General features: G+C 39.3%; 2 protein-coding genes across 6 annotated transcripts in view; both read left to right on the plus strand.

The window, feature by feature from the left end:
• The window catches only part of LOC137655613 (serine-rich adhesin for platelets-like), a 488,048-nt gene that overhangs the window by 151,161 nt on the left and 313,964 nt on the right, over nucleotides 1–22,923 (plus strand). The gene's annotated exons all lie outside the window — the stretch shown is intronic.
• LOC137655611 (probable E3 ubiquitin-protein ligase HERC4) overlaps nucleotides 1–22,923 on the plus strand; it is an 82,012-nt gene that overhangs the window by 18,879 nt on the left and 40,210 nt on the right. For all 4 annotated transcript variants that reach the window (XM_068389516.1, XM_068389515.1, XM_068389514.1 and 1 more), the window contains exons 2-8: nucleotides 7,675–7,801; nucleotides 10,472–10,582; nucleotides 14,454–14,539; nucleotides 14,916–15,066; nucleotides 15,761–15,995; nucleotides 18,133–18,235; nucleotides 18,814–18,966. In XM_068389516.1, coding sequence (XP_068245617.1) covers nucleotides 7,687–7,801; nucleotides 10,472–10,582; nucleotides 14,454–14,539; nucleotides 14,916–15,066; nucleotides 15,761–15,995; nucleotides 18,133–18,235; nucleotides 18,814–18,966 — 954 coding nt within the window. In that variant the 5' untranslated portion in view covers nucleotides 7,675–7,686. The remainder of the gene's footprint in view (nucleotides 1–7,674; nucleotides 7,802–10,471; nucleotides 10,583–14,453; nucleotides 14,540–14,915; nucleotides 15,067–15,760; nucleotides 15,996–18,132; nucleotides 18,236–18,813; nucleotides 18,967–22,923) is intronic.

A 22,923-nucleotide genomic window follows, 5' to 3' on the forward strand; every position in this document is an offset into this window, starting at 1 on the left:
CTCAAGTACTCTATGTCAACACAGAACCAATTTTCTCTCTGTCGTGCCACCGGCAAGACCTACTGAATACGCTCTTGTTTTCTGGATTGATTTTCACGTTATTTGGTGAAGTATTCATCTCTAGTTATTAGCTTTCGCTGTGCAGAAGTTATCTTCAATACTTCCTTGCATTCTTTTTTCAATATTAAACTTACCCGATGATCATATAGCTGTCAGCTCTGCTGCCCGACAGAAAAAACCTACGGGCGGAATACGCCAGCGATCGCTATACAGGTGGGGGTGTACATCAACAGCGCCATCTGTCGAGTAGGTACTCAAGTACTCTATGTCAACACAGAACCAATTTTCTCTCTGTCGTGCCACCGACAAGACCTACTGAATACGCTCTTGTTTTCTGGATTGATTTTCACGTTATTTGGTGAAGTATTCATCTCTAGTTATTAGCTATCGCTGTGCAGAAGTTATCTTCAATACTTCCTTGCATTCTTTTTTGGATTTGGATTATTTGTTGACGACTTGGATAGATTTTGAATTCCCCCCTTTGACTAATTCAAGATGTCTGACCCTTCTCAAGTCCCCAAGTACAGGAAATGTAGCGCTAGGGACTGTTCAAGGCGTCTTCCGAAGGCCTCTATCGATCCGCACACCGTTTGTTCCAATTGTAGGGGTAAAGCCTGTCAATTGGAAGATCGATGTGAGGAATGCGCTGGGCTTTCGGAATTCGGGTTTCAAGAATTCCTGAAATATGCACGTAGGCTAGAGAAGGATAGGATCAGGAGGAGTTCATCTCGCTCAATTGATTTTTCCTCTCCCCATGCCCCTCAACCTATTCCTTCCCCTGTAGTGGTTGCACCCGACCCCCCTGCTAGCTCTCATCAACCTTCAATGGCGGATATGATGCGTGCCATTCAGGCTCTAGGTGAGAGAGTCGAGTCATTGGCGAATGACCGCAATCAACTCATGGCTGACGTCAGAGAGTTGAAAGGTAAAAGTGCAGTGGGAAGTGAAGTGAGTGTCAGTGCAGTGAAAAGTGTCAGTGTTACGCATGAGGGTGCGTCTGTTCGTGCCTGTCGTCCTCCCAGTCCGGGACCTCTTGCAAGCTCCCAAGCCCAGGGGAGAAGCAATGTCGTACGACCAAAGGGTTCGACAGGCTTTAATCAGCGTACAGACGTACCCTCCGTGGTTTCGGACGTATCTTACCGAGATCGTCCCACCCACAAGAAGACGAGTGAGCCCATTTTTTCCTCGTCTGCGGAAGAGGTTTCTAGACAGAAACGATGGACCAAGGTCTCACGGCCTCTTAAACGTAAGGTCCCTTCCGAGCTAGTCCAACGGCCCAGGTGTAGCCACTGGGTCAGTTCGGACTCGCTGCAGTCCTCCGACGACTGCACACCTCCCAAGAGAGGCAAAGTGGTACCACAACAGGCAGTAACTCCGTCTGTTGCCGCACCCGCGGTTTTAGACCCTCAGTCACAACGGACAGTAGCTCCGTCTGTTGCCGCTTTTGTAGACCCTAAGTGGTCTTTACTGCAGTCTATGCAGACTCAGTTAGCTGCGGTTATGCAGGAGTTTCGTGCGGAGAAGGTTGACACTGCTCCCGTTAGCCTACAACCTGCCACGGTTGTGCGCCCAGCTCACGCTGAGGCTGCCTGCTCCCACACTCCGGCTGCGGAGAAGGTTGACGCTGCACCCGTTAGCCTACAACCTGCCACGGTTGTGCGCCCAGCAGACGCTGAGGCTGCCTGCTCCCACACTCCAGCTGTGAGAGCTCCTCCACCCGTGCGCAGTCGACCCTGCCAGACGCATGCTGACGCTCACAGACGCACGGAGCACTCCGTTGCCGTGCGTGAGCTACCACAACAACAGGAGGGTGGAGTTAGGCTGCCGTGTTTTGATGCGGTGCGTCAGCCTCCGCAACCCACGGTGGTCTCCGCTATCCTTCCACAGTCGGGAGTAGACTCTTTGCGCACCCACTCAGCTTTGGTTGTTGCCAGTTCTCAGACTGACCAACAGTGGCATGATGTTGGGTCCAGTGCAGCCACGCATGCACCCGTGCTGCCGGACTCAGCCGTCCAGCCCTCTCCGTTGCCTCTTCCTCCTCAACATTCAGACGATGGTATCTCTGATGATGACGAAGCTGCACATCTTGACGACCAACACTCGGACATCGAAGAACCCAAGACCATGCCTCCCTCCTTAGACTTTAGGAAAGTGCTTGCGCTCTTTAAGGATTTATATCCAGACCAGTTTGTGTCTGCAGCACCACGCTCGCCTCCCTCTGAGTTCGCTTTAGGCATGCAGTCAGCCGCTCCTGCCTTTACGAAGCTCGTACTCGCTCGCTCGTCCAAGAGAGCTTTAAGAGTTCTGGGAGAGTGGTTGCAGTCCAAGAAGCAAATGGGGAAGACATCCTTCATGTTTCCCCCGGTCAAGCTTGCTTCCAGATCTAGCGTCTGGTATGCCACGGGAGAAGTTCTCGGCTTGGGAGTTCCTGCCTCTGCCCAGGGCGACTTCTCAAGTCTGGTAGACTCTCCCCGCAGGCTGGCTATGAGACGCTCCAAGATTTGCTGGACCCCTTCGGACATGGACCATCTTATGAAGGGAGTTTTCCGCGCTTTCGAGGTCTTTAACTTCCTGGACTGGTGTTTGGGAGCATTGAGCAGGAAGACCTCCCCTTCTGATAAGGAAACTTCCATGCTCATCATGTCCTGCATGGACAAAGCCATTAGGGATGGGTCTAGTGAGCTTGCGGCTTCTTTCGTGTCTGGGGTACTCAAGAAGCGAGATCACCTTTGCTCCTTCTTGTCAGCTGGAGTCACCCCATGTCAAAAGTCGGAGCTGATGTTTGCTCCACTCTCGAAGTGTCTCTTCCCTGAAGAGTTGATCAAGGAGATTGCTGCCTCCTTGATCCAGAAAGACACCCATGACCTGGTGGCGTCATCCGCACGCAAAGTCACCCCTTTGCCCTCCGTACCTAGACCTAGGATGGACACTCCAGCGTCAAGGTTCATTCCGCCCTTTCGTGGCAGAGCCTCCAGCAGAGGAGGTGCTCGTGCCGGAAATCAACGTGGGAGCAAGAAGAAGGGTTCCAAGTCCTCTAGAGGCAGAGTCTGACTGCCACCTTCTTCAGACAGCAGTGGGAGCCAGGCTCAAGAACTACTGGCAGGCCTGGGAGAACAGGGGCGCAGATGTACAGTCTGTGAAGTTACTCAGGGAGGGGTACAAGATTCCATTCTTGCGCAAGCCCCCTCTAGCAACGACTCCCATCAACCTCTCTCCCAGGTACAGAGAGGAGGAAAAGAGGCTAGCTTTACAGCAAGAGGTGTCTCTCTTACTACAAAAGGGAGCGGTAGTCATAGTCCGGGACCATCAATCCCCGGGCTTCTACAACCGCCTCTTCTTAGTGCCGAAGAAGACAGGAGGGTGGAGACCGGTGCTAGACGTCAGTTCTCTGAATGTCTTTGTCACAAAGCAGACGTTCACCATGGAGACGACAAAGTCGGTTCTAGCATCGGTCAGGAAGGAAGACTGGATGGTCTCGTTAGACCTAAAGGACGCGTACTTTCACGTCCCCATCCACCCAGATTCCCAACCTTTTCTAAGGTTCGTTTTCGGGAAGGTTGTATACCAGTTCCAAGCCCTGTGCTTTGGCCTAAGCACGGCACCTCTAGTTTTTACCAAACTGATGAGGAATATTGCCAAATTCCTGCATTTAGCAAACATCAGAGCCTCCCTCTATTTGGACGACTGGCTTTTAAGAGCTGCGTCAAGTCGTCGCTGTCTGGAGAATCTACAGTGGACTCTAGATCTGACCAAGGAATTGGGTCTCCTGGTCAATATAGAAAAGTCCCAACTCGTCCCATCCCAAACTATAGTTTACCTAGGAATGGAGATTCAGAGTCAAGCTTTTCGGGCTTTTCCGTCGGCCCCCAGAATCAGTCAAGCCCAAGAATGCATCCAGTCCATGCTGAAGAAGGACCGGTGTTCAGTCAGGCAGTGGATGAGTCTGATAGGGACGCTTTCATCACTGACCAGTTCATCGCGTTAGGGAGACTCCACCTTCGCCCCCTTCAATTTCACTTAGCTGCTCACTGGAGAAAGGACAAGACGCTAGAAGCGGTCTCAGTTCCTATTTCCGAGAAGATGAAGTCGTCACTGACTTGGTGGAAGAACAACATTCTCCTCAGGGAGGGTCTGCCACTGGCTGTTCAGACCCCCGACCACCTTCTCTTCTCGGACGCATCGGACACGGGCTGGGGTGCGACGTTGGACGGTGGGGTGCGACGTTGGACGGTCGGGAATGCTCGGGCACGTGGAATGCGGTTCAAAGCGAGTTACACATCAACTGCAAGGAGCTACTGGCAGTTCTTCTAGCCTTGAGAAGCTACAAGTCCCTCCTTCTAGGCAAGGTGGTGGAGGTGAACTCCGACAACACCACAGCACTGGCGTACATCTCCAAGCAAGGAGGGACTCATTCGATGAAGTTGTACGAGATCGCAAGGGACCTCCTCACCTGGTCAAGAGATCGAAATATATCCCTTGTAACGAGGTTCATTCAAGGCGACATGAATGTCATGGCAGACCGCCTCAGCCGGAAGGGTCAAATCATCCCAACAGAGTGGACCCTTCACAAGAATGTATGCAACAAACTATGGGCATTGTGGGGCCAACCCACCATAGATCTGTTCGCAACCTCGATGACCAAGAGGCTCCCAAATTATTGTTCACCGATTCCGGACCCAGCAGCAGTTCACATAGATGCCTTTCTTCTGGATTGGTCCCATCTAGACCTTTATGCGTTCCCCCCGTTCAAGATTGTCAACAGAGTACTGCAGAAGTTCGCCTCTCACGAAGGGACACGGTTGACGTTGGTTGCTCCCCTCTGGCCCGTGAGAGAATGGTTCACCGAGGTACTGCAATGGCTAGTAGACGTTCCCAGAACACTTCCTCTAAGAGTGGACCTTCTGCGTCAGCCGCATGTAAAGAAGGTACACCCAAGCCTCCACGCTCTTCGTCTGACTGCCTTCAGACTATCGAAAGACTCTCGAGAGCTAGAGGCTTTTCGAAGGAGGCAGCCAGAGCGATTGCTAGAGCTAGGAGGACATCCACTCTCAAAGTCTACCAGTCGAAGTGGGAAGTCTTCCAAAGTTGGTGCAAGTCCAAATCAGTATCCTCAACCAGTACCTCTGTAACTCAGATAGCTGACTTCCTGTTATACCTAAGGAAGGAAAGATCCCTTTCAGCTCCCACGATCAAGGGTTACAGAAGCATGTTGGCAGCAGTCTTCCGTCACAGAGGCTTAGATCTGTCTAACAAAAAAGGTCTACAGGACCTCCTTAAGTCTTTCGAGACCGCGAAGGAGCGTCAGTTGGCCACACCAGGTTGGAACTTAGACATGGTACTAAGATTCCTTATGTCAGCAAGGTTTGAGCCACTTCAATCAGCCTCTTTTAAAGATCTCACTTTGAAAACTCTTTTCCTCGTCTGCTTAGCAACAGCTAAAAGAGTCAGTGAGATACACGCCTTCAGCAGGAACATTGGATTTACATCTGAAACGGCTACATGTTCCTTACAGCTTGGTTTTTTAGCCAAAAACGAACTTCCTTCTCGTCCTTGGCCCAAATCGTTCGAAATTCCAAGCCTTGCTAGTTTGGTTGGAAATGAACAAGAAAGAGTACTATGCCCAGTAAGAGCTATTAAGTACTATTTGAAACGGACTAAGCCATTACGTGGACAATCAGAAGCTTTATGGTGTGCCATTAAGAAACCTTCTTTACCAATGTCGAAGAATGCAGTTTCTTATTATATCAGACTTTTAATTCGAGAAGCTCATTCCCATCTGAATGAGGAGGACCATGCTTTGCTGAAGGTAAGGACACATGAAGTTAGAGCTGTCGCAACTTCAGTGGCCTTCAAACAAAACAGATCTCTGCAGAGTGTAATGGATGCAACCTATTGGAGAAGCAAGTCAGTGTTCGCATCATTTTACCTTAAAGATGTCCAGTCTCTTTACGAGAACTGCTACACCCTGGGACCATTCGTAGCAGCGAGTGCAGTAGTGGGTGAGGGCTCAGCCACTACATTCCCACAATCCCATAACCTTTTTTTTTTAATCTTTCTCTTGAAATGCTTTTTATTGTTGTTTTTTGGGTTGTCCGGAAGGCTAAGAAGCCTTTCGCATCCTGGTTGATTTGGCGGGTGGTCAAATTCTTTCTTGAGAAGCGCCTAGATTAGAGGTTGTGATGAGGTCCTTTAGTATGGGTTGCAGCCCTTCATACTTCAGCTCCTAGGAGTCGCTCAGCATCCTGTGAGGATCGCGAGGCTCAGTAAGGAAGACGTACTTAAAAAGGCAGAGTAATTGTTCAAGTCGACTTCCTTACCAGGTACTTATTAATTTTATGTTTGTTATTTTGAATAACTGCTAAAATGAAATACGGAATACTTAGCTCTTAAGGTTAACATATATGCTGGTCTCTACCCACCCCCCTGGGTGTGAATCTGCTATATGATCATCGGGTAAGTTTAATATTGAAAAATGTTATTTTCATTAGTAAAATAAATTTTTGAATATACTTACCCGATGATCATAAATTAAAGGACCCACCCTTCCTCCCCAATAGAGACCCAGTGGACCGAGGAGAAAATTGGTTCTGTGTTGACATAGAGTACTTGAGTACCTACTCGACAGATGGCGCTGTTGATGTACACCCCCACCTGTATAACGATCGCTGGCGTATTCCGCCCGTAGGTTTTTTCTGTCGGGCAGCAGAGCTGACAGCTATATGATCATCGGGTAAGTATATTCAAAAATTTATTTTACTAATGAAAATAACATTTTTTCAAGATTTATACCAAAACATTTTACTTTTTTTTTTTTTTTTCAAGATTTATACCAAATTATTTTACCTTTTTTCAGATTTATACCAAAACATTTTACTTTATTTTTCAGATTGATACCAAAACATTTTACTTTTTTTTTCAAGATTTAAACCAAAACATTTTACCTTTTTTTCAGATTGATACCAAAACATTTTATTTTTCCCCAGATTTATACCAAAACATTTTAACTTTTTCCAGATTTATACCAAAACATTTTACTTTTTTTCAAGATTTATACCTAATCATTTTACTTTTTTTCCAGATTATACCAAAACATTTTACTTTTTTCCAGATTTGTACCAAAACATTTTACTTTTTTCCAGATTGATACCAAAACATTTTATTTATTTTAGATTTATACCAAAACATTTTACTTTTTTTCCAGATTTGTACCAAAACATTTTACTTTTTCCCAGATTTATACCAAAACATTTTACTTTTTTTTTCAAGATTTATACTAAAACATTTTACCTTTTTTCAAGATTTATACCAAAACATTTTACTTTTCTTTTTTTCCAGATTTGTACCAAAATATTTTACTTTTCCTCAGATTTATACCAAAACATTTTACTTTTTTCCAAATTTGTACCAAAACATTTTACTTTTTTCAAGATTTATACCAAAACATTTTACTTTTTCCCAGATTTATACCAAAAAGTTTTACTTTTTTCCAGATTTGTACCAAAACATTTTACTTTTTCCCAGATTTATACCAAAAAGTTTTACTTTTTTCCAGATTTGTACCAAAACATTTTACTTTTTTCCAGATTTATACCAAAACATTTTGCTTTTTTCCAGATTTATACCAAAATGTATTGTTGGGGTTCAACTGCAAATGGTGAACTTGGAGTTGGGGCTCCAGAGGTTGAACAACTATGCACACCAACCTTTATGGACTTTTCAAATTCATGGAATATAAAACAAGGTAAAATTTCCTCCTCACTTACTCTTTGACTTAGTACCTGTTACATAATGAGTCAGAAAAATTCATTTATTCTGCAACTACTGTACATTATCTTTTGATGGTAAATTGATTAAAACTATGTTTGTGCAGTTTTTTTTAATACAGAAACTCATTTTTGTAAGTCAAATTTTCTTAAATTTTGCCCCATGTAGACCTAACCTAATTCACATGCCCACTATTTTCAGCTGCAAAAGTTAACAAATTGTCCCATTTTATATGAAATAAATATCAGGTTATTTAAAATATTATTTTGCTCACTGTATTAGATTATATATTGTTTTACTATTGTATTTTATTATCTTGTTGCAGTCTGTGAACTTTGATACAATACAGTATCAGATTTATGACTTTAGTTGGATGTGTTTGTGACTAAATGTTCGTAAGTTGAATGTAAGTTGAGTAGCTTCTGTTACGTGACATTTTTAAGTAGTAGGTTGGCCTGGGCACTAGCCGCCCGTTGAGATACTACCGCTAGAGAGTTATGGGGTCCTTTGACTGGCCAGACAGTACTACATAGGACCCTTCTCTCTGGTTACGGTTCTTTCCCTTTGCCTACACAGACACCGAATAGTCTGGCCTATCCTTTACAGATTCTCCTCTGTCCTCATACACCTGACAACACTGTAATTACTAGACAATTCTTCTTCACCCAAGGGGTTAACTACTGCACTGTAATTGTTCAGTGGCTACTTTCCTCTTGGTAAGGGTAGAAGAGACTCTTTAGCTATGGTAAGCAGCTCTTCTAGGAGAAGGACACTCCAAAATCAAACCATTGTTCTCTATTCTTGGGTAGTGCCATAGCCTCTGTACCATGGTCTTACACTGCCTTGGGTTAGAGTTCTCTTGCTGGAGGGTACACTTGGGCACACTTTTCTATCTAGTTTCTCTTCCTCTTGTTCTGTTAAAGTTTTTATAGTTTAAATAGGAAATATTTATTTTAATATTGTTACTATTCCTAAAATGTTCTATTTTCATTTTCCCTTATTTCCTTTCCTCACTGGGCTATTTTCCCTGTTGGGGCCCCTGGGCTTATAGCATCCTGCTTTTCCAACTAGGGTTGTAGCTTAGCATTTAATAATAATAATAATAATTTATCAGATTAATGTAGATTGAATTTACGTGATTATGATGAATCGGCCTGATCTGAGTGCTGGGACATGTGTTTGAGGGGACGGGCACTTGAGGGGGTAACTGTTGTATCAGAAAAAGGGCGTTGCCACTGAAAGTACTTCAGAGTGTAGCTGTGACTCCCGCCAGACCCCTTCTAGAAGGAAAGTTGATTTATGTGAAGCTCCATGACATGCTGTGGGAGCTACTAAGTGAAATTGTGCAGGGAGAATCGTACATTATTTTTGTAAATTGGATGGTCAAGAGGATTGTTCTAAGTGGCAGTATTTTGCACAGACTCATTGTTGACATTAAAGGTTTAAAGGCTGCTCATGAATGGCAGAGACAAGGGATACTGATATTGCCCTAACAAGCAGAACAATACCCTAGAGACTGACCATTTATTATATGATCAGTGCCCAAGCCCCATCTCCACCCAAGCTGGGAACAGGGAGGACCACGCAATGGCTGCTGATGACTCACCAGACAGACATATATGCATCCCCCAAACCTCCCAACCTTAGCTCACAAGGATGGTAAGGTTGCAGACACTAAAGGGACTAACGAGTCTGAGCAGGACTTTAACCCCTGTCTGGTAAACATCAGGCATAGACAATACTGATAAGGCCACAACTCTTCATAATGCAATTACAGTATCTGATATTTTCCCAAATTTTTCAACTTTAAGGTACAGTTGGACACAGGAATCCCTGGTACACCTTGCTCCAAAGAAGAGTACCGTGTCACACCCTTACTTCGCAGCGAGTAACCAAAAATTTAGTGTGGTGAGCGCTGGCAGAGGTGGTGGGCTGGGCTGAACACAGGAACTCGCCGTGTAGTGAAAGTGTGACAGGGTGCCCTTCTTTGGAGTGAGGTGTACCAGGAATTAATTGTACATTAAATCTCTGCCTCATACAAAATGCTATATAGTCGGTCCACTTAATTTTCCTTATAGGAATATACAGTACCAGAATTAAGCCCTTATATGTTATTGTTTATGTTGGTAAAATGGTATTATTATTACCCAGAAATTTTTAAAATATTAATCATAAAGACAGAATGTTTTAAATAAAAAAAAAACCTTGGCTATGTTCATCAGAATTGGAAGGGACTGTTGTAATCAGGGATGCTTGTATAATTCCAAAGAAATTCTTGTATGGAGAATTAAAAGCCGTGAAAATGAAAGTTGGAAGATTCCTGAGATATTGTCTTTAATAGTAATTAAAATTCCTGGAAAGAAACTACCCTAGACAGAGGTCTTTAAAGATACAAAGTGAGTTTAATGTTTATTCGTTCCGTAACCGAAATACAAACCACGCTATTTACATTGGGTTTACTTTCGGCGTCAATTTCAGCTACGCCGAAAGTAAACCCAATGTAAATAGCTAAGGTTTGTATGGTTAGGAAAAATACAAATTATCTCCGAATTTGTCATAATTCAAGAAAAAAAAAATTCTTATATGATTATGTTAGTACTGTGATATTCATATAATATGAATCTGATTCCATTTATTATTTTTTCAGTTTCGTCGGGGTTAACCCACACCCTGTTCTTGACAGAAGATGGCGTAGTCTATTCTTGCGGGAACAATGAATTGGGCCAGCTTGGACATAGTCGGATAACTAGAACACCAGGTTTGTTATACTGTACAGAAGTTTTAAAAACTTTGTTCTTAGTGGTTCATCGCAAGAGCAGAATTACCTCCACTAAAGGAGAAAATATTTTTGAGTTATTTTATTTATTTAACCCTTTTACCCCCAAAGGACGTACTGGTACGTTTCACAAAAGCCATCCCTTTACCCCCATGGACGTACCGGTACGTCCTTGCAAAAAAATGCTATAAATTTTTTTTTTTTCATATTTTTGATAATTTTTTGAGAAGATTCAGGCATTTTACAAGAGAATGAGACAAACCTGACCTCTCTATGAATAAAATTAAGACTTTTAGAGCGATTTATAAAAAATATACGGCAAAATGTGCTGGGAAAAAAATAACCCCCTGGGGGTTAAGGGTTGGAAATTTCCAAATAGCCTGGGGGTAAAAGGGTTAATTATTTGTTTATTTGTCTGTATGTCTGTGGACAGGATTACGTCAAAACTCCTCAACGGATTTTGTCAAAGTTTTCGCCACAGATAGATCTTAGGTCATGGACGACCCTATTAATTTTGAAGATGATCCGGATTTGCATTTTTCACAATTTTTAAAGATGACGTCAAAACAATTGATAGATTTTGACGAAATTTCCACCACAGATAGATCTTAGCCAAGCAATGGACGGCTCCATTAACTTTAGGTGGTGATCCGGCATTAGATCCGGATATGCATTTTTCTCAATTTCAAAGATCACATCAAAACAAATTGACACTTTGGATTTTCACCAAATTTTAACCCTTTTACCCCCAGGCTATTTGGAAATTTCCAACCCTTTACCCCCAGGGGGTTATTTTTTTCCCAGCACATTTTGCAGTATATTTTTTTTAAATTGCTCTAAAAGCCTTAATTTTTGTCATAGAGAGGTCAGGTTGGTCTCATTCTCTTGGAAAATACCTGAATTTTCTCAAAAAATTATCAAAAATATGAAAAAAAAAAATTTTTATAGCATTTTTTGCAAGGACGTACCGGTACGTCCATGGTGGTAAAGGGATGGCTTTTATGAAACGTACCAGTACGTCCTTTGGGGGTAAAAGGGTTAACTTTAGGCGGTGATCTGACATTAGATCCGGATATGCATTTTTCTCTATTTTAAAGATTACATTAAAACGAATTAACATTTTGGATTTTCACCAAATTTTAACAATGGATAGATATTATGCATCAGAAGAAACTTTGCAATATTAGAGGTGATGCAGTTAAAGATCACAATTCTAGATCAACATTGCACTTTTCACCATCTACTGTACAGTCAGCATATGAAAAGTGGGAGGCAATGTCCATAGACTTTAGTTGAATGTTGGCAACATTCATTGGGGGAGGTCTGAAATCTCTGACTAATCTTACTTATTATAGGTTTTTACCAACATTTTTTTTTTGTTGAATGATAATTCTGTAGATAATTAACCCTTTTACCCCCAAGGGACGTACTGGTACGTTTCACAAAACTCATTCCTTTACCCCTATGGACGTACTGGTACGTCCTTGCAAAAAAACGTTATTTAAATTTTTTTTTGTGCATATTTTTGATAATTTTCTGAGAAACCTCAAGCATTTTCCAAGAGAATGAGACCAACCTGACCTCTCTATGACAAAAATTAAGGCTGTTAGAGCAATTTGAAAAAAATATACTGCAAAATGTGCTTGAAAAAAAAATAACCCCTGGGGGTAAAAGGGTTAACATTACTTTTCATTGATTAAAAACATCTTGATTACTTTATTTTATAAGAAAATATAAAAAATGAAGAATTTCAAGTTTATATTGGCTTTGACATTTCATATCTTTTTGGTAATTGGATAAAATGTGCCTGTTATTTGAGTATGCAAATCTCATTTTAGAAGGTATTAGTAAAATAAGGGCATTAAATGAAGTACAGTAATTTATGAACATGTAAAATTTTTGTACTTTAAACAAACCTATTAGTTTATATGAACATTTCTTGTAATCAACACCTCTAACATAAATTCCAAAACAAAGAACCCGCTCACATGACTGTGTGCATCCTTGCCTATATGGGAAGGATTCGACATCTTGCCTGGGGTGCATTCTTTTATTACTTGTTATACTTAATTTGATTGCATAAAATGCATAGGGATTTATGAGATGAACCCCTTTTTCATGAAGGTATATTTGAGAGAAAATGTATGGATGAAAATTACCACAAAATAACACATAAGTGTATATGTATGTTAGGAAATATATGTATGAAAATTAGCACAAAATAACATATAGCGATATATGTATGTTAATCCTCCCCAGTATTCATATGCTATATCGTCACCATCTTATCCTATTGCGCCAATGTCAAACCCAGTTAAGGGTGTGTCCTTTACCTATCTGAGGTCTTGATTTGAGCAGTGAGGGCCCAGTGGGCACCCTCAAAGAATGTATTCCATTGCTTGCCGTATTGTCCCACACGGGCATTCAGGGTTGGTAGCTAATCCATGTTTGTGGCGGTTATCTCCAGCTTTGCCCACTTTCACCCTTACTTTGTTTAGGGTATATTATTTCAGTGAAACTTCCTGGAATTCATGTCATTACCTCCGTCAAGGAGGATATAAAATGACCCGCATTTATTTATTCATCTCCTTGTTTGTCTGTGAGCAGGATTACATCAGATCATCTTGCTAGGTTTTCACCACTTTTAACAAGGGATAGATATTATGCTACGGAAGAATCCATAAAAATTTGGAGGCGATGCGATTGCAGGATCACTTTTTTTTTATTTTTGTTAATATAAAGTAGATTCATTCACGGTCAACATAAGAAAACTAGAAATCTTAGTCCATAGATTCGAGTGAAATGTTGAAAATCTTCATTGGCGAAGTTCTGAAATCTCTGAATGCTATTGTTCATTCTTAAATTGAAGAGCATCCACCAAAGTATAAAAACAACTGTGCCATGACATATGTAAAACCCTTGGTTCTTGCTGGAAAGAAGCACTTGGAATGAAGCTGGTGTTTAAACAGAGTTCCTTCCAAACGTTACCATTCGATTTCTCATCCGTTCTTTAGTTGAGTCCTCAACCAGAAGCAGTTGAGATTAGTGCGATATCAGATTTCATATGTTTGATTCCCAGATAGGAATGTATGTTGCTTAATTTTGTGAAGACTAGATTTTGTGCTATCACAAAAAGTATATCCTCGTTTGTTATTGGGGTGGGAGTTGGTTAGTTCATACCAAGTGGAGGACCTTCATTTTCTTTACTCGTATGATGAGCCAAGTGTACCACTTTATCATAAGAGGTTACACTTGATTATTTTACATTTAGCTTGAACAAGTACAAAAGGCAGAGAAAGAAAATTATTATTGTATAATTTTAATGTAAAGTTTTTTTTTTTTTTTAAACTTCTCTTACTATGTTTATTGTTCCTTGAAAATGTGTATTAATTACAATACATGAAAGTGATTGGTACTTTTTAATTTTCAGACGTTTGTAGTGAACCTGCTATTCAGATATCACATGAAAATTTTTACTTTCGAGCTCTATTACTGTATGTTTGTTACTTACATATTAGAATAAATAAGTCCCTTCTACCCAACTTTGCACATCTTATACTCGGTCCAGATGACATTTGGAGTTAGGTAACCACCACTAGGTAACTGATTTTCTTCTGACCAGGTGAGAAGGCTTCGTCGTCGTCTTTAGATTTCCCGGAGGACGGGGGACTCTTACGCTAAGAGTCATAGCCCCCAATGAGAGGGCTCTTCTTTAGATTGTGTTTTCAGGGAAGTGTTGATTACATGAAAAGTTGGTGTAAACTCATTAGTGTGTATTGCAACAATTAATTTAATCTTATTTTAAACTTTTTTTGGAAATTATCTTGTGTTTAAACATTTTATGATATTTCAGAAAAAATTGATAATTTGGAAAATTACACCATATCACAAGTGGCAGTTGGTGACCAATTTTCAATGGCATTAACATCATGGGGCCTGGTAAGAAATAACTGTATTACTATCATTTAAGGAAGCTCAGAATGATATATATGACTATAGTCTATTTCTTTTAGCGATGCAGATTTGCACCGACTCGCAGCGGTGCCCTTTTAGCTCGGAAAAGTTTCCTGATCGCTGATTGGTTGGACGAGATAATTCTAACCAATCAGCGATAAGGAAACTTTTCCGAGCTAAAAGGGCACCGCTGCTAGTCGGTGCAAATCTGCCTCGCTAAAAGAAATGGACTGTAGTTCCTGTTTAAAAAAAAAAATCTGTTTTTATGAACGTTATTTTTTGTATGCTACGATATTCGTAAAATATGGGATGCTTTTGTTTGCATTAGAGCACTGTTTAGACATGGAAATTATTTCACTAGGTCTATGCCTGGGGTGACAATGGATTTAGCCAGCTGGGCATAAATACAACCGAACCTCATACGGATGTCCCCAAGCTGGTGAAGAGCCTGGCTAAAGTACAGGTTGTCCAGGTTTCGTGTGGATCTAATCATACTTTAGCCCTAACTTCAGGTACGTATTCAATGATTTAGGATACGATTTTATTTTCATACCATTATATGTTTAAGAAATATCACATAACATTGATTTTTTTTTCAGTTTTATATGTGTAATAGTTTTAACTTTGGAGCTAGAATTTTCTCTGGTCGATGGTCATATATCTGTTAATCCATGACTGATGCCGACGGATTACTCTTTTTGTTGCAAACATAATGATGATAATGATTAAAATAATTAGAATAATGTTGGTAATAATGATAAATATAATAATTGAAATTATGATATTAATGATAATAATAATAATAGTAATAATAGTAATAACTGAATTAATTCAAATGATAGTAATAATTGAAATCATTAGACAATTAAAATGATATACTGTATATATATATATATATATATATATATATATATATATTATATATATATATATATATTATATATATATATATATATATATATATATATATATATATATATATATATATATATATATATATACATATATACATATATATATATATAATGTAATATATATATATATATATATATATATATATATATATATATATATATATATATATATATATATACATATATATATATATATATATATATATATATATATATATATATATATATATTTATATATGTATGTATGTATATATGTATACATATGTTTTTTTTTCATAAATCTAAATTACAGGTGGAGATTTGTATTCATGGGGTCTAAACAGCTCCGGGCAGCTCGGACTGGGTCACCGCGACAGTCCTCAGAGTGTCCCAACCCTGATCAGGTGTTTAGTAGGAGTACCTATCGTTCACATTGCGGCCGGGGGTCAGCACTCGTCTGCTATTACTAGTTCTGGATATGTTTTGACCTGGGGGTCAAATAAATATGGTCAGCTGGGGTACACACCGAAAGCTGATCCGAATTGGAGGTAAAGTGTACTAGTGTTTTTCTACGTTATCTTAGAATTATAGTTTATTTAGGCTGACATAAGTCTTTTTATAGTTTATATATGAAATATCTATTTTAATGTTGTTAATGTTCCTGAAATATTCTAATTGTTCGTTACCTATTATATCATTTATTAATTTCCTTATTTCTTTTTTCCATGTTGGAGCCCTGGGGCTTATAGCATCTTGCTCTTCCAACTAGGGTTGTAGCTTAGCTGGTAATAATAATAATAATAATAATGATAATGATAATATTGATAATATTGGTTTTGACGGTTTAGATATTTAGTTTCTAAAAATGTGGTCTTACATTTAGTGTAGGGAAAGTATTTGAGAGAGTTTTTGTAAGGTTATACATTCTGCTAAATATTTTACCAAAGGCATTATGATGAGATTAGTTCTTTATATTTGTCCTTAAACAATCCCGTTAACTCCAGATTCTATGATTTTCCTACAATGTATTATTCTTATTATTATTATTATTATTATTATTATTATTATTATTATCATTATTGCCTGCAAAGCTACAACTCTAGTTGGAAAAGCAGAATACTGTAAGCCTGGGGGTTCCAACAGGGAAAATAGCCCCGTGAGGAAAGGAAATAAGGAAACTACAAGAAAGTAATAAAAAACTAAAAATATTTTAAAAACAGTCACAGCATTAGAATAAATATTTCATATATAAACTATGAAAACTTGAAAAAAAAAAGAGGAAGAGAAATAAGATTGAATAATGTGCCCGAGTGTACCCTCAAGCAAGAGAACTCTACCCCGAGACAGTGAAAGACCATGGTACAAAGGCAATGGCACTACCCAAGACCAGAGAACAATGGTTTGATTTTGGAGTGTCCTTCTCCTAGAAGAGCTGCTTACCATAGCTAAAGAGTCTCTTCTACCCTTACCAAGAGGAAAGTAGCCATTGAACAATTACATCATGTGAATGTTATTAAAGCTATTGCTTCCCATCCTCTTAATAGATAAATAGAAATAGATCTCTCTCCCTGCTGGTGGATCCTTGTCTCGTAATGTAATGTGTTGGGAGAAATACCAATAAGTGGTGGCGTTTGTATGTCGTGAACTTCGTACAGTTATCACTGTGCAGACTTTCAACACGCAAGGACTCTCCAACTCGACTTAATTTCAAAATAATTGTTGATATTGGTACTTTTGTTAGGATTTTGAGTAAGATTAGCAAGGTTGGCTATGTCTTCCTCTAGTTTTAAAACACTGTTAATGGCTAACTGTTGAGTTAACAGGCTTTTGTTAAAGGATAGTACGAACGTTCGCCTTTTGTCACAAATACCCGTAGGTGTCAACAGTGCCATTAAACCCGTAGGTGTTTGGAAATATTCTAAAAAGGGATAAAAGCAGACCGAGATCTGACTGGAGTCGAGGTCAAAAGAGCTCACAACAGAAGAAAGTGGAGATGATCTTATTCAAGGGGATGTCCAACAATTCTTTTAACGAACATTATGATTGGGTTATTAATCTTGTACTCTGAATGGTACAGTATAGATTCGGATATTACTGTATTATTATTACTATCTAAGCTACACCCCTATTTGGAAAAGCAGGATGCTATAAACCCAAGGGCTCCAGCTGGGAAAAGTAGCCCAGTGAGGAAAGAAAATAGGGAAATAAATAAACTACAAATAAAGTTATGAACAATTAAAATAGAATATTTTAAGACCATTAACAAACATTAAATAGATCTTTCATATCCCTTTTACTCCCAGGCTCTTTGGAAATTTCCAACCCTTAACCCCCAGGGGGTTATTTTTTCCCCAGCACATTTTGCAGTATATTTTTTTTTAAATTGCTCTAACAGCCTTAATTTTTGTCATATAGAGGTCAGGTTGGTCTCATTCTCTTGGAAAATGCCTGAATGTTCTCAAAAAATTATAAAAAATATGAAAAAAAAAAAATTTATAGTATTATTTTGCAAGGACGTACCGGTACGTCCAAGGGGGTAAAGGGATGAGTTTTGTGAAACGTACCATTACGTCCTTTGGGGGTAAAAGGGTTAACAAACATTAAAATAGATCTTTCATATGATGTACAATATGCAATTTTCTTTTGATTTCATGTTTAAAAACTTTTACTGTATTCCCTTTTCAGCGATACACCGACCGTGGTCCCTAACCTTGCTACCTACTCAGAACCTCTGTTATATATAGCACTAGGAGAGGGACATACTGCTGTCATTGATGCACATGGAAAGGTGGGTTATTACCTCCGCCAGAAAAGTTGGAAGGAGGTTATGTTTTCGCCCCTGTTTGTGTACGTGTGTGTTCATTTGTGAACAGCCTGCTGGCCACAATTTTAATCGGAGAGTAGTGAAACTTGCAGGGATTGACTGTTATATAAAAAGCTGGGAATGATTTAAGTTTTGGAAGGTCAAGGTCGCGGTCAACCAAAATGTTCTATTCATTCAATCATTCATAAGTTTGGACATCGTTGTCAAAGAGACTTTAAACTTGGTTCATTCTTGAGTGTATGAAAATCCATGCAAACTAATACATGTTAAGGTCAAAGGTCAAGGTACCTACATACTATGATCATAGCCAACAATTTATTTTTACCAGAACATATAATAGAAATAAATTATATGGAAATTTGACTTGGAATACAATAGCCATGAAAGTTAATGCAAGCCTCAAATGCTCTTTAAAGGTTCCACATATAGAATAATTTGCAATTGCCTATATGCTTCTGTTTAGGGAAAGAGGCAGATTGTATATGGAGTATCGTGAATGATTTGATAATTACTTTCATCCTCTTAATTTTTGTTTCTTCCAGCTCTGGACGTTTGGATATGGGAGGTACGGTCAACTAGGACACGGTTCCAACGACGACGGTTCAGTTCCCCGCACGGTTCTCGACTTGGTCGGCTCTAAAGTCAGTCAAGTGGCGTGTGGTAGAGGTCACACATTAGCATATGTGCCATCGCAGGTATGGAGTTGATATTGTTGTCAGTTTCCTTTTTTTTTCAAATTTTTGACATTATATTGTTCACTAGAGATTACACATGAGCATATGTGCTATCACAGGTATGGAATAGGTTCTGCTATCATATTTACAAATTTTTGACTATGGCATCACCCATTCATGTAACCATATGTGCTATGAAGAACTTGAGTTTTCTAATACAATTTTCAGTTTCTTTTCATCTTAATTCCTTTGTTAGTTACGTTACGAAACGTCAACTTGAATGGGTTGACATGTGACGTCACTCCATGGCTAAGAGTCGTGAGCCTGACATCAATTTTGTCATGGCTGAAAATACCAAAGTTTTAATGTGTTCATGTAATGCTCTGCTTTGTGCAATATGTCCTAGTTTTGTCTATGCTTTGAATGATTTAGAAGATGAAGTTTTAATATTCTTGCCAGGTTTCTAATAGGTTGTTTTGTGGAATTAGAAAGGATATCTAGTTGTTTATACTCGATGGACAGTTTTGAGTATATTTGTTTGATAGAGGTATTAAGAAAGAGAATTATGGTTGAAATTTTTATGAACATTAAGACATGGAAGTCAATGTTCATCCAACACACACACACACACACACTCTCTCTCTCTCTCTCTCTCTCTCTCTCTCTCTCTCTCTCTCTCTCTTTTTTTTAAGTAATTTTATTTTATTACTGTTTCACTTTATCAGTCTATAGTTATGTTTACCGTGTGTTTTTCCAGCTGTACTTAAGTTTCTGTGTCAAGTATGTTTTATGATCATGATTATGCCATTAGCATAGGTGAGTAGCTTCACTGCTGTATAGCACTGTTATTTAGGTGTGTTCTGACTTATACCAAAACTCGAGAGTTTGAAATGACGTGGAACAGAGAACCTACAGTGTAGTATATGTGTGTATGCATTTATATGTAAATATGTGTTATACATTTCATTTAACAGTAAGAATTCAAAAAATTCTGATTTCTCAAAGTCCGAAACCTTCCCGTACCGGGCAGCATATAGCCATTTTTCTTGAACAATAATTCTAGGGGTTGTCTTTGGTCAGGGAAGGGCGTATAGTATTTTATTTTGTTCGCCAATTTGATATTTTGCAACATGAAACAGAATTGAATTATTTTCAAAACACTACCGACTTAGCTGGCAAGTCCAAAACAGAAGGATGACCTGGAGAGCGCGAGTAGTAGGTGTCGGTAGGGTAGCCCAACTGTATTCTCTAGGGCCTGTCACGGCCCTCCCCTTTGATGAAGGGATTATCTAAATGGAAGACAGCCTGTGAATAGTGGTTTACACACGCCCTTGTTAAATATACGACACCAACAAGGTGCTCGCGCGAGGGTTGTAACCTCTGCATTCCATGCTTTTATCTTTCTCTAGTATATTTGGAAGATTTATCTTAGAAAAGTGTAAGAAGGACCCTTTTCACCGGCCGTCACAGATCGACCCAGAAATTTATTTTTTCATAATACAGTAGTGTGTTCATATTGAATTATATTCCTACTTATATTTATACAAATATATTCCCATGCCTATGTTGGTCTAACTTACAATAGCTGTAGTGTTCCAACAAAAATGTAAAATATTTTAAATTCAGTGCATCAGTCAAATACGGACTCATATGAGGTACAACACATTTCTATGCTACCTGGATTTACTTGTCTCTTACGTGAAAAGCTTCCTCCAGTCAATTCTTGACAAAATGAAATTGTCTGTCTCATATTGTGTATTTTTTAAATTTTTTTCCCTCAAAATGAGTTCCACTTCTAACTGGAACTGGGAGGGAGACCTTTGTTTTCATATGTGGGCTAGTGAAAATGCATGTCAAAGACACTGTTGAGGCCTGCCCAACACCACTGGTTTATGGACTTTGTATTTATCAAAGGATATCTCATATCTATAATGAATTGCCTGGTCCTAACCTACTTTTAGGTAACTGGTAACTAAAGGCAGTTGGTAAATAGATTAACCATTATTTGAAGTTACATTTTTAGAAATTAATCATCCATCTCTCTTAAATATTTGAAAATTTACCACATTGTTTGTCAAACAACTACCTACTATAGTCCATTTCTTTTATCGAGGCAGATTTGCACCGACTCGCAGCGGTGCCCTTTTAGCTCGGAAAATTTTCCTGATCGCTGATTGGTTAGAATTATCTCGTCCAACCAATCAGCGATCAGGAAACTTTTCCGAGTTAAAAGGGCACCGTTGCGAGTCGGTGCAAATCTGCCTCGCTAAAAGAAATGGACTATAGGTATGGACACTGATGTGTCTGAGATAAGAGATATTTGTTCAAGCACTTGAGGTACTAAACCCTACATTTACTTTATTGAGAAAAGCTGGCAATTTAACTTGGATGAGAACAGTGCACCCAGCCATTCAAACACAATACAACGGAACCAATCTAGTGAATCTTTGAAGATAGACCCATTAGTACAAGACAGTCATACGGTCTGTCATGCTAATTACAAGACAGTAATATACGTAAGGAAAGCTTATTTTATGAGCTAAGGAATCAGCAGCAATTTATAGGTACTTACATTAACGAGGGTAGAAAATTAATGACCCAGGCTACTATCTCGGTCTTCAGCCCCACAAAATCTAAGTGTCTAAATGAGTTGCTAGAGATGCACGAGTGGGTTAGTTAAGTTGAAAGAATTTGAGACTCCTTGAGAGGATCTTGAACGAGGGATAAACAGTGTGCCACTAGAACCATTACTGAGTGGTGTGGATGACCTCCTAGTCACCACTTGAGCATTCAGGTTAGGGGGTGACACTATAGTCAATTTCTTCATATTTGCACCGACTCGCAACGATGCCCTTTTAGCTCGGAAAAGTTTCCTGGTCGCTGATTGGTTAGAGTTATCTTGTCCAACCAATCAGCGATCAGGAAACTTTTCCGAGCTAAAAGGGCACCGCTGCGAGTCGGTGCAAATATGCATCGCTAAAAGAAATGGACTATAGTTAGGTTAGGCCTGAAATATTACTCTGAATCAAGAATTGAGTTGATTTCTGAGCTACCCAGAAAGAAGTTATAAGCTGTTATGTTGTGGTTCTTCCTTTTTTTGAATTTTGTGAAATAAAAAACTGAATTCCCTTTTGCTTATGATCTGTGCATAACCAAGAAAAGTTGAAAGGCCTACAATTAGAATCGTATCTTTGCTAATTGAACTGTTTAAATTTATAAAACTAATTGCAGTTAAAATGGTTATAGTAATAGCCATTCATGTTAACATTCGTAGGGGATAGTGCAGTCAATGTATACATCATGAGATGCACTTGTAAACATTGCTATAGTGTCTACACAATTTTTAGCTTTCTACTTTACCCTTGTTTGCATTTCCTTTCTTTTTCTTCGCTGTCCAACGTGCTTGTAATTTTTAATTCTTGTACCACTGCAGTGTTTCCCTCCTTTGCAGCTTAGTCTTGCATGGACTCCTGGCCTTAACACTGGATCATGTGGTTCAAATTCCTTAACCCTTTTACCCCCAGGCTATTTGGAAATTTCCAACCCTTAACCCCCAGGGGTTATTTTTTTTCAAGCACATTTTGCTGTATATATTTTTTAAATTGCTCTAAAAGTCTTAATTTTCGTCATAGAGAGGTCAGGTTGGTCTCATTCTCTTGGAAAATGCCTTAAGTTTCTCAAAAAATTATAAAAAATATGCAAAAAAAAAATTTAAATAGCAATTTTTTGCAAGGACGTACCGGTACGTCCATGGGGGTAAAGGGATGAGTTTTGTGAAACATACCAGTATGTCTTTTGGGGGTAAAAGGGTTAAATTCATCTAACATTAATAGTTACAAATTCAATTTTTGTTCTGCCAAACTTTACAGCGAAACTAACCTATTTAAGAACGCATAGGGAAGAACTGCTTTATTATCTTATTCAATTGGAAAAAATCAGTTCTTCTCAGTGTGGACTTCGGTTGTAGAGGCCTCGGCT

This window comes from Palaemon carinicauda, chromosome 16 (genome assembly GCF_036898095.1).
Source record: "Palaemon carinicauda isolate YSFRI2023 chromosome 16, ASM3689809v2, whole genome shotgun sequence".
Taxonomy (NCBI): Eukaryota; Metazoa; Arthropoda; class Malacostraca; order Decapoda; family Palaemonidae; genus Palaemon; species Palaemon carinicauda.